Below are 12,773 nucleotides of genomic sequence, written 5' to 3'. Positions count from 1 at the left end.
GAAGGTATCTGAATGTCTCAAAAAAGTAAAAACAAGGGCCGGGCGGTGGTGGCGCACGCCTTTAATCCCAGCACTCGGGAGGCAGAGACAGGTGGATCTCTGTGAGTTCGAGACCAGCCTGGTCTACAAGAGCTAGTTCCAGGACAGGCTCCAAAACCACAGAGAAACCCTGTCTCAAAAAACCAAAAAAAAAAAAAAAAACCAAAAAAAAAAAAGTAAAAACAAAAAATATAGACAAATGTTGTTCCAGTAGGCATCTAATTAAAGTATGTGGTACTTTTGAGTACAGAAAGGAAAGTTTGTGGTTATTCATTCATTTATTTTTTGTTTTAGAATAGTCATTTGTTAATAAATTAACCTAAATGCAGCGTTATAGAAAAGGGAAAATGTCACTAAGACCCTGCTGCTGTACACTTATCCTGTCATCTGACTTGTAAGGAATATTCTTCTTGGGAGAATTGTTCATTGGTAAGTTTATGATGAATAGACCATTCCAAGGCCAAATGATTTTACTTAAGGAAGGAAAATATGGTTATCAGGTTCTATGGTGAGTGTTCTGGAATTTTCAGACTGTGTGAATGAGTGAGAAAAGGGCCAAAGTTTAATACAGATATTGTAAAGAAGAGAACTTTACTGAGTGAGATAACCCAGACCCAAAAAGAGGAAAATGGCATGTACTCACTAATAAGTGGATTCTAGCCATAAACAAAGAACTTTGAGCCTATAATTCATGATCCTAGAGAAGCTAAATAAGAAGGTGAACCAAAGAAAAATATATAGTTATCCTCCTGGACATTGGAAGTAGACAAGATTGCCAGGAAAAAGTTGGGAGCACGGGAGTAGGGGTGGGGCCAGGGGAAGGGGAGATGACAAGGGAGAAGGGGAGAATTGGGGAGAGCTTGGGAGAATGGGATGGTTGAGATGGATGAAGGGTGGATATGGGAACAGGGAAGTAGATATTTTAATTAAGGGAGCCATTTTAGGGTTGGCAAGAGACTTGGCTCTAGAGGGGTCCCAAGGAGTCCAAGGAGATGAACCCAGCTTGTTCCTTGGGCAGTAGAGAAGAGGGTACCTGAACTGGACTTATCCCATAGCCACACTGATGAATATCTTGCATATCACCATAAAACCTTCATCTGGCGATGGATGGAGATAGTTCAGAGATCTACATTGGAGCACTGGACTGAGCTCCTAAGGTCCAAATGAAGAGCAGAAGGAGGGAGAACATGAGCAAGGAAGTTTGGACTGCGAAGGGTGCGTCCACCCATGGAGACAGTGTGACTGATCTAATGGAAGCTCACCAAGGCCAGCTGGACTGGGACTGAGTGAGCATATGATCAAACCAGACTCTCTGAATGTGGCTGACAATGAGGGCTGACTGAGAAGCCAAAGACAATAGCACTGGGTTTTGATTCTACTGCATGGACTGGCTTTGTGGGAGCCTAGTCTGTTTGGATGCTCATCTTCCTAGACCTGGATGGAGGGGGGAGGACCTTGAACTTCCCACAGGGCAGGGAACCCTGACTGCTCTTAGGACTGGAGAAGGAGGGGGAGGGTGAGTGAGGGAAAGATGAATAAAATGGGAGGAGGGGAAGAGGTAGAATTTTTTAATAATTAAAAAAAAAGAAACTACTTGGCCTGATAGGGCAGAACTTAGATGGGTGGAGAAGACAGAACTGTATTCTGGGAGGAAGAAAGCATACAGAGCCGATCTGCCATGGAGTTGTCAGAATCAGACATGCTGAATCTTTCCCTGTAAGCCACGACCTCATGGTGACATATAGATTATTAGAAATTGGTTGAATCACTTCTGCCACAGCGTGGGTCACGCTCTCGCTCGCTCTCTTTCCGCCGCCATCTTGGTTCCGCGTCCTCCGCACAAAATGCCTGGCGAAGCCACAGAAACCGTCCCTGCCACAGAGCAGGAGCTGCCAGAGCCCCAGGCTGAGACAGGGTCAGGAACAGAATCTGACAGTGATGAATCAGTACCAGAGCTCGAGGAACAAGACTCCACACAGACAGCCACACAACAAGCCCAGCTAGCGGCAGCAGCTGAAATTGATGAAGAACCAGTCGGTAAAGCAAAGCAGAGCCGGAGTGAAAAGAAAGCACGGAAGGCTATGTCCAAGCTGGGTCTTCGGCAGGTTACAGGGGTTACTAGAGTCACTATCCGGAAATCTAAAAATATCCTCTTCCTCATCACCAAACCAGATGTCTACAAGAGCCCGGCTTCAGACACCTACATCGTATTTGGAGAAGCCAAGATTGAAGATTTGTCTCAGCAAGCACAGTTAGCAGCTGCTGAGAAGTTCAAAGTTCAAGGTGAAGCTGTTTCAAACATTCAAGAAAATACTCAGACTCCGACAGTACAAGAGGAGAGTGAGGAGGAAGAGGTCGATGAGACAGGTGTGGAAGTTAAGGACATAGAATTAGTCATGTCACAGGCGAATGTGTCCAGAGCAAAGGCAATCTGAGCCCTGAAAAACAACAGTAATGATATTGTAAATGCTATTATGGAATTAACAATGTAACTATTTGACGGAGAGGACAGTCCCCATCCCCTCCCCCCTTTTTGGTGTTTCAAAGGTGGAACTGCAGCTTGGTTTGAAATTTGTACTGTTTCTATCACTAATAAAGTTATGGCTTCTTGTTGGATGAAAAAAAAAAAGAAAGAAATTGGTTGAATCAAGATGTGAGAGTTAACCAATAAGAGGCTAGAAATAATGGGCCAGGCAGTATTTTAATTAATACAATTTCTGTGTGGTTATTTTGGGGGTTAAGCTAGCTGGGCAGTGGGATACAGCTGATCTCCTTACAACAGATTGGTGCCCAACATGGGGCATGAACCCATGACCCTGAGATTAAGAGTCTCATGCTCTACTGATTGAGCTAGCTGGGCCTACAGGTGAGCAACCATTTCTAAGGGACCTGCAGCCGGTATTGATCTTGGCACCACCTACTCCTGTGTGAAGTGTTTTCCAGCATAGGAAGGTGGAGATAATTGCCAATGACCAGGGTAACTGAACCACACCAAGCTATGTTGCTTTTACTGACATGGAACAATTGATTGGGGATGCTGCAAAGAATCAGGTTGCGATGAACCCCACCAACACAGTTTTTGATGCCAAACGCCTGATTGGACGTAGGTTTGATGATGCTGTTGTACAGTCTGACATGAAGTACTGGCCCTTCATGGTGGTGAACGATGCAGGCAGGCCCAAGGTCCAAGTAGAGTACAAAGGAGAGACAAAAAGCTTCTACCCAGAGGAAGTCTCCTCTACGGTTCTGACTAAGATGAAGGAGATTGTAGAAGCTTATCTGGGGAAGATGGTTACCATTGCTGTGGTCACAGGGCCAGCCTACTTCAATGATTCTCAGTCGGCAGTTGAGCAAAGTAAGTTTCTGTATGATTATTTTGTCGTTAAGCTAGCCAGGCAGCAGGGCGTGACCTGCTCTCCTTACAACTGTTCGAGGCTAGCCCGGTCTATAAGAGCTACTGCCAGGACAGGCTCCAAAGCTACAGAGAAACCCTGTATCGAAAAAACAAAATGAATGAATAAATAAATAAAAATAAAGAAATGTAGTTTACATTAGGACTTGTTCATGCTACAACTATTCTTCATGATTCTTACAATCAAAACCACCAGTAACTTTTAGAATGAGAAGCCCGGTTAGAATATATTTCCTTTTGACTTATACTTTCTGAGTTAGCGTATTTGTTGTACCACTTCCTAATTCAGGTGAGAATACTTCTTAGTCTCAGTTGTTATACAGCAAAAGAATGGGTAAATGATACCTAGTTTAGAAAGATATTTTAAAGGTGAAATCAGATCTACATTTACTTACAACTAGCACAGTGCTTGGCACATGGTACATACTTTTCTGAAGTTAGGTGTTTAGTAGTAGTAGTTTCATTCCTATTGCCAATTTCCCTTCAGTGCTTCCAGAGGCCAAAAGCTAAACTTCTATATTCAAGAGAGATGAGACAACAAAGTTTGTTAGGAGAATAGGAATTTGTTACTGTTGTGTCTTGTGACTACATATGAAAGAAGGAAAGACGGTCCTAAAACAGAAAGTCTTTGAGACTGTTTTCCTACCCTGTGGACAGGAGTGACCTGAGATACACTACTTGGAGAAAATAAGTTCAAGAGATCAGTAGACTTAGGACATACTCAGTTGTTGATGTGGAAGTTGGAGTAATTTGTCTTTTTGCTTTTGTTTGTTTTTCTGGCTGTTTAATTTAGCCACTTTAAAATGTAACCTAATATGTCCAATACCTATTTACCACATTGATTTAATTTTTTTCTTACTAAATTGAAGTGTTTATTGTTAGAACTTTGAAGGATTTTCCAGTTCCCCACTCCCTTACTGTGTCTACACTAATACTTACATAGTGTCTTGATTGCTTATTCAGATTCAACTTTTTCCTCATCAAAATTAGTCTCTAGTAAGCCTTGAACATTCCCAGGCAAGAATAAAGATGTTTGAGTTGTTGCTTACGGCATAAAATAAACTATCCTTGGTATAAGCCCAGTTTCCTAAAGCACTCATAACTCTGATTCTTTATGATTTCACACATGGAAGAATGCTTTTCTCTGCAATCCAGCTCAGGGAAGTGCTTCAGGAATGGAGACTTTTTCATAATCTACACTTTATATCAATAGCCTTTGCTTTTTTACTTTTCCTTTAGGAATTCTAACTGACCCTATCTCAGGATGGTTTAAATTGTGCTATTTTTTTTTATGGGGGAGGGTGACTCTTGCTGCATATTTTGTGGGAAGAGACAGTCTTCTTATTATTTATTACTGGGAAGATTTTTCTTATATTTCCCTGACTTTCTCCATTTTATGCTTGCTAGTTCTTTCAAATAGAGGGATACTTTTTTTTTTTTTTTTACCTTCAGAAGCTAACTCAGTGTCACACATGTTTGACACTTAAAATTCACTGTTAAATGAAGGGACAAATTATATAGAGTACCAGATTTAGATCAATGAAGGATGCCATGAGAAATAAAAGGAGTCATTCAATGTGTTTTGTGTTCAGTAGCAGGTACATAGAGAGACACCCACACTCACTGATTGCTACATTATGCCCACCAGATTAGTCCTTTGATGTGAGAACATTAACTGGTTGCAGTGCCTATTTTTCAACATTACTATGGAAAAACAAAAGAAAGGACCCAGAATACTTTCCTAAGTTACTCATAAGCTATTTACAAAATCTCTGAATGAGGACAGTGACCACCTGCCACTCATTAGCTACAAATGTTCTAGTTCTCCCATGTGTATGAAAATGCATTTTTTGAGAAGGAAATAGAGAGGATTTTTCTATCTGTATTGACTTCTCTTTAAACTGCTTTTTGTCTCCCTAAGGTCAGGAAATCCATTATGGGGTAGCTCCATTGACACTTCAGCGAATGCCCGAGACCTATTAACAATAATGTCTTTCTTATTCTGTTCCCAGGGACTGGACAATTATTTGAGTTTCCTACTAAAGTTACATGGGGGCCTGCTGGGAAGAAAATGCCTAGGGGGTTATATCATAGGAAATGTAGCTCACATGCAAAGGAAGAAGGGGAAGATAAGCTCATGTGCAGGTAGACATCACTGATCTAGAAAATTCACAACTTTGAGATCCTGGTTAATTGTGCATTACCAACAGTTTAAAGGCCTCCTACTTCTGTTTAAGTAAGCCTTGTAAGTTATCTGCTTTTCAAATTACTTTAGAAGCAAACTCAAATAGAGAGCATCATCATAGCTTAGGTCTAAGGTAACACATTAGCTTTGCTGTTGCCTACTGATTTAATTGCCCGAGTAAGAATGCTTGAGGTGTTTGGAACTGTAATTAAGGTTATGGTGCTTGGAAAATTCTCCGTCTGTTATTATATTTTTTTTTTCTAAAATAAACTATCCTAGCTCACCAAAACTCGTGTGGCTAATTAGAGCCTAATTAAAGTTACTTGTTTCTATTTTAAAATCTGCCCACTGAGAGAGCCTCAAGGCAGGAGGGAACATATTTTTAAAGTGACAGTTCTAAAAATGCTTGCCACTCTGGTCCCTAAGCTGCATTGCTCAGTTTCATGCATTGATTTATTTCCAATGGAAATGAAGGCCTACCGCCTTTTTTTTTCCTTGTAGCTCTGCACCACTCTCAGCCCTTTAGATTTAGCTGTGTAAAAGGATTTGTTTGATGAACAAACAAGCCTTCTTTGTTATACATCTTCCAGCTGGAGAGTCTGACCCCTGCACTCAGTGGGGAAGTTGTCCAGGAAAATGCTCCTGACAAAATCAGGGCCAGAGAGCACAGGAATCAGTACAACACTGAATACACAAATAAAAAGGCATAATGTCTGTGGATGACTTATTACATTCTAGATGTGTCTCTGAGTACTTTGAACCTGATTTTACTTCAGTGTAAAGGATTAACTGATAGACTAAGTATTTTATATAGTGGATTTCACAGATTAAAAAAAAGCAGGAAATAAAGGCATGTTGAATTGTGTCTCTGAGTACCAGTCTTGGTCCCTTGAGCATCGTTCTCTACAAAGTAGAAGTGATAATACCTAGGATTCCACTTACTGAGTTAGGAGGTATATATAGATGAGGGATCTGAAAGCTTTTTATAAAATGTAAACTGGCTTTCACAGATTAGTCTCAGGAAAATTGTGTTCCTTTTAATTTCTTTAATTATTAAGCTTGTTTAGAATAATGCTTTTATACATTTTATGCCAGAGCCAACTAAAACACAGAGCCCACTTCCCTTGGCCCAAGTATTCTTTTTATATGGGAACACTTTGTTGTGTGTTCCTAAATAAGGTTAGAACTGAAGTGAATCAATATGATTGGAGCTTGCATCTTAATCTTTTTCTGTCTCCTCTTTTTCTGTGACCTTACTTTTATGTGTGTGTGTGATTTATACTTCTGTATGTCTGTGTATATACACATGTGCCTATGGAAGTGTGCACATATATGTGCACCTGCATTTGGAGGTCAGAGGTTGTGTTTCCTATCCATCTTATATTTGGAGACAGCTCTCTCACTAACCCTGAACTTTACTAATATATCTAGACAGGCTGACCAACTAGCCCTGGGGATTCTCTGATATTTGCATCTCTAGTCCTAGATTGCAGGTGCATATAGATATGCCTGACATTTTGCATGGGTGTTAGCAATCTGAATGTAGATCTTCAGACTTACACAACAAACACCTGAGACTGAGCCATTCTCCAGTCCCTTGTGCCATTAAATTACTAACAACTAAAGCAAGGTATGGTGACTTAATTCATGTTTCTCATACACATGCATTTGAACACTTGGTGCTTAACTGGTATTTGAGGAGTTGTCTTGGTTATTTTTCTGTTAGCATGAGAAAACACCATGACCAAAACAACTTATAAAATACAGTATTCAGTTTGGTGCTGGCAGTTTCAGAGGGTTAGAGTCCATGACCATCATGGTAGGTATCATGGCAACAGGTAGGCAGGCATAGTGCTAGATCAGTAACTGAGAACTCATATCTTGAGAGACAACCATGAGACAGAGGGAGATAACTGTAAATGATGTTGGCTTTTGAAACCTGGAAGCCTGACCCAGAGACACATTTCCTCCAAAAGGCCACAGTGCCTAATTTTTCCCAATTGGGGATGCAGTATTCAAAACTATGAGTCTATGGGAGCTATTATTATACAAACCACGACAGAAGGTTAAAGAACTTGTAAATGGTAGAGTTTTGTAGGTGAAAGTACATTCCTGGAACCACCTTTGAGGGTTATAACATCATCCTATTTTCTATTCTTTGCCTCCTGTGTGCAAATAAAAATGTGACCAGCCAGATTCATGTTCCTGCCACCATGCCATGCTTTCCTTGCCTTGATGGACTCAATACCTCTAGAATCATATGCCAAAATAAGCTCGTTCTTTCTTTAGGCGCTTTTGGTCTTGGTGTTTTATCTCAGCAACAGAAAACTAACTAACATACCATCAAATTCTCTTCTAGGCCAATCTGATTTCTTAGGCCTTTTCATATCATGCACCAAAATCTCTCTACCTTTACTTTCTCCTTTCACCAAAGTTAATACAATCAGAATGGGCCTGTATGTGGGTAAGGTGAATAAGCTGCCAGGACAGAAAATTTAAGGAAACTTACATTTCCAGTGTTGTACAAGTGCAGAGTAATACCTGAATATAAGCCCCTCTTTGGATTTATTCTCTTGGAATCCTACTCAAATTTGATACCTTTTTGTAACATACTTTCAGATATTGTATAGTAATATATTCCTCATACATCCTAAAACATATTTGCAAACATTTTCTGAAGGGCTACTGCTCATCAGTTTCTAGCTTGGATGTTTGTTCCTTAAATAAACTTTGTCAGTTTTATATAGTATATCCCACCCTACTACAGAATCTAGAGTATAAACAAAATAAAATTAGTTACTTATAATTTATTGATTGCATACCGAAAGGCAGATCTGCAATTAGAAACTTTGCATATATTATTTCTAATCATCACAACATCTTTTTCTTAATGAGGAAACTGTTACTCAGAGTGGTTTAATTCAGGTTAACAAATCAATATTCTTTTTAGCCTAGAAGAAATAGTTTGATTGACTGGAGCAGGCAGTAGATGGATGAAATCACCATAGGCTTTGTTAATTTGTGCCATCATGTAGAAGGCTCAAAAAAAACAAAACAAAACAAACAAAAAAAAGAAACAGGAGCTTTGAGTTACAGTAAAAGATCTCTGATAATTTGATTAGGTATGACACTGAAGTTTGAGGTTAAGCTCAATGACACTGAAGTTAAACACCTACATTAAAATTTGATATGGGACTGAGATATGGCTCAGAAATTAAGAATACTGATGGCACTTGCAGAGGACATGGATTTAGTTTCCAGAACCAACAGTAAGTAGCTCATAACCATATACAGTTCTAGTTCCTATAGTTGGAGTTTTACATGGGATCTGATGACTCCCAAATAATCACACAAGAACCTATTATTAATTATAAATGTTTGGTTGATAGCTTAGACTTGTTACTAACTAGCTCTTAAATTGTGAATCAACCCATTATTTCTTATCTATGCTCTACCACATGGTGGTACCTTTTTTTTCAGCACAGATTATTAATTCCCAGCTTTCTCTGTGCCTGGTTCCTAAGTCTTCATGCCCCCAACCCTCTTTTTCCCAGTTCCTCTCAGTTTGCCTCTCCTGTATAACTTTTTCCCACCTAGATATTCGCTAGTCATCCCTTTATTAGAGCAATAAGAGTGACCAATCTTCACAGTGTACAAAGGGATTATTCTACAGAAAGTTCCATGGTATGTTATGCCTTCTTATGTCCTCTGCAGGCACAAACATGCATGTGGTATACATACATACTTATAATCTGCATATACCCATGAACATTTAATAAAAGATCTTCAATATGGAGAGAGTGTCAGAACACTCTATGGATTCTGTGGGACTGAGCAAGGAGCTGAAAGTATTTATGGGAAGAATGCCCCATTGCCAGGAGTCCAAGAATAAGTACTTGTGAGTGAGTGGAAGCTAGACAAGGGTCATTCAGTAAAGGTCATTCATGAATATAAAAAAACACATAAATGGAACATGAGAGCACATTGGAATACTTAAATAATAGACTTATGATATTCTGGCACATAATAGGAAGGATAATACAATTTTAAGTGTAAAGAAAATGCTTTCAATAAAATAATGGAAGAAAATTCCCCAAATATAGAGATATCCAACTAAGTACAAAGGATACCAGAATACCAAATAGACAGGGGCAGAAAATTAACTCCTTGTGATACAGTATAGTCAAAACACTGAAAACACAGAGCAAAGGAAAGATAATAAAAGTTACAAGGAAAAAAGAGCAAGTCCCATTTAGTAGCAGGTCATCATAATAGCTGATAAAAACTTAGCAAACCTGAACGTATTGAGAAATTATATCACAATCTCTGAAAGACCTCAAGCTAACTCTTAAAATGAAAGAGCATTAAAAATTTCACCAATAAACACAGACTATAAGAATTTATAACCATTAATACAGTTCTACAGAAGCTACTGGAAGAGATATTGTATATTGAGGAAAAATATAAATACACCCAAGGGGTCAGAGGGCAAAAATAATATCAGAATAGTTGGTCAAAATAGTGCAAAATTAGCAAAACTATAGGAAATCATACAATTTTTCAGTAACTCTGATTACTTATGGTCTTAATTCTTCAACAAAAAGACATCTATTAAAACACTGAATTAGGAAATATGATTTATCTTTTTGCTGCTTTCATGAATCACATATCACTATCAACAATAGACAGGACTTTAGGGTAAATGGAAGGAGAAGAGAATTCCAAGTAAGTGGAATCAAGAAACAAGCAATTATAGGTGTTCCAATATATAACAAAATAGACATCAAACAAAAACTAGTCATAAGAAATAATGAAAAATAAGTTTCACTCATTAAAGAAAAACCTGTCAAGAGGACACTGCAATATCAACATATATATATATATATATATATATATATATATATATATTAACACAGCAAATTGATATCACAAAAGAAATACTATTAGATCTAATGTCATATATATCATTTCATAAAAAGTGATAGCAGGTGACTTCAATACCTCAATTTTAATATCGTACTCATAATGTGGGAACACAATAAACAGAAAAGCATTGAAATTAAATGACATTATAAATAAAATGGACCTAACATACACTTACAGAACAGGACAGTCAATAATATACATTTTTCTCAGCAGGCCCTGGAACTTTCTCCAAAAATCTACCATGATGAGGAAAAAAAAACAAGTATAAAGAAGTAGAAAAAAAATGGAATAGTTTCCTACATTTTACCTGAAATATATTTGAAAAATTTGAAATCATGCTGAGAAATTTTCCATATACAAAGCCCTTATTCTTCCTGATAGACTATTGTCTACTGATGAATTCTGGGGTAAGGACTGTCACTGCCTTTAGTTGTGTGCTCACAGGTAAACCTACCATGCTCGCACTGACAATTCCAAAGTTACAGGCATGAACACAGTTACAGTTAAATTCAGTGGATTTATATATATACGATTTGTAGAGTCTAGGGGTTTGATAGAGATAGGAGAGAACTAAGAGATGGTCAGATGTGAGGCTCATTAACATGCATTATATACATATATATGTATGCAATTGTCAAAGAACAAATTTAATTGATAAAAGTTATTAAAACTATTTACTGTTTTGTTTACTTAATTTTTTCATATAATATATTTTATGCTGTATTTCATCCCTCAACTCCTCTCAGAACCTCCCTACATCCTTACCTACATACCCAACTTTATACATATTGGTGTTTCTGGGGAAGAGGGAAAGTCGGGGGAACTAGGAGGAATGGCAGGAGGGGAAACTGTGGTTAGGATAGATTGTATGAGAGAGGAATCTATTTGCAATAAAAAGAAAATAAAAAAACAAAGGAACAATATGTTAACAGGATGAAGAAATTAAGAAACCTAATCTGAGCCATGTCCCATAATTACCTTTCTCTATAAGCATACATATATTTCCAGGATGATATTTTTCTTAAAAAACACATTCAATAAAAAAACAAAAGATGATGATTGGACATTTCAAGCAGCATTTCTTAGGAATAAGTATACTGTATATGCTTTTACTACTGTTGTGTACTTAGGAATTACATAGTGTATTTAACTATTTTATTTACAAATAATATTGTGGATATTTTTCATATAATTATTTCAAGAAGATAATTGAAATATGAGATTCAGGAGATGGATAACTGGTGTCAAGAATGTATTTTTTTTTCTTTTTAGGATAGAAAGTCAGTCCTTTTGTATATTTTTTTCTTTACAATAAAGTGCTCACTTTATTTGGGGTTCTAGATTTCATTTTTTAATTTAAATAGCACTGTTTTCATTTATTTTACATACCAACCAGTTTTACCTCCTTCCTCTTCTCCTGTCTTCTTCCCTTTCCCATATATCCAACTCCCCATCTGTTTCTTCTTCATCTCCCTTCAGAAAGGGGCAGGCCACCCAAGGGCTTGCACAAAGCATGGCACATTAAGTTGGGGCAGGACCCAGTTCCTCGTCTTAAGTTGAGGTGGGGCCAGGTAATTCAGCATGGGAAACAGGTTCCCAAAAGCCAGCTAAGTGCCTAACAAGGAAAAGTCCTACTCCTTGCAATGGATTAATAAAAATTGCTTCAGGATACCTGACAGGGACAGGCAGCAGAAATGCTGCAAGTCCCCAAGTGGTGGCAGGCAGCAGGCCATGTGGTGGCAGGATGGGGGCCTTGAAAGCAGCCAGTCCCAGGCAGGGACTGCCCATGAGACTATGCTGTAGATCTTTAAAGGTGGCTGGTCCCCAGTGGTGAGCCATGTGGTGGTGGCAGGTGAGAGTCAGATGGATAGGCACACCATGCAGAGTGAGGTTGGGTATTTGTTTAGTAGTTATAGTAGGGAAGGGAGAAGGGGAAAACAGAGAGGCAGAGAGGCAGAGAGAGAGAGAGAGAGAGAGAGAGAGAGAGAGAGAGAGAGGAGAGATCAAGGTTGCCTCTCCAAGAGGGAGCTGGAAGAGAGAGACAGACTAAGGCTGCAAACAGGAAGGAAGACCTGCCTGCCTCAGCAGATGGGGGAGGGAGTGGGGATGTCTTGTCTCTTAAAGAGACAGAACAATCATTGCACTCCTACTATTAGAAATCTTACTTAGAGACAAAGCTACAGCATTGTCACACACATGTAGAGGGCCTAG

At 38.7% G+C, this 12,773-nt stretch overlaps 2 protein-coding genes across 2 annotated transcripts; both read left to right on the top strand.

Moving 5' to 3' along the window:
• Positions 1-1,813: 1,813 nt before the first annotated feature.
• On the top strand, positions 1,814-2,658 carry LOC130867719 (nascent polypeptide-associated complex subunit alpha-like). Its single transcript, XM_057759843.1, has one exon. It carries the CDS (start codon positions 1,884-1,886, stop codon positions 2,472-2,474), a length of 591 nt encoding a protein of 196 aa, XP_057615826.1. The 5' UTR covers positions 1,814-1,883; the 3' UTR covers positions 2,475-2,658.
• Positions 2,659-3,024: 366 nt separating this feature from the next.
• Positions 3,025-5,434, top strand: LOC130867476 (heat shock cognate 71 kDa protein-like; the record flags this gene model as incomplete). Its single annotated transcript, XM_057759509.1, has 2 exons — positions 3,025-3,394; positions 5,373-5,434. Coding segments are annotated over 2 exons (432 nt in total), but the record flags the coding sequence as incomplete, so codon positions are not given.
• Between the last annotated feature and the right edge of the window lie 7,339 nt (positions 5,435-12,773).

The sequence above is a fragment of the Chionomys nivalis genome, chromosome X (genome assembly GCF_950005125.1).
Source record: "Chionomys nivalis chromosome X, mChiNiv1.1, whole genome shotgun sequence".
Classification (NCBI taxonomy): domain Eukaryota; kingdom Metazoa; phylum Chordata; class Mammalia; order Rodentia; family Cricetidae; genus Chionomys; species Chionomys nivalis.
This window is presented reverse-complemented; position numbering and strand designations above follow the sequence as displayed.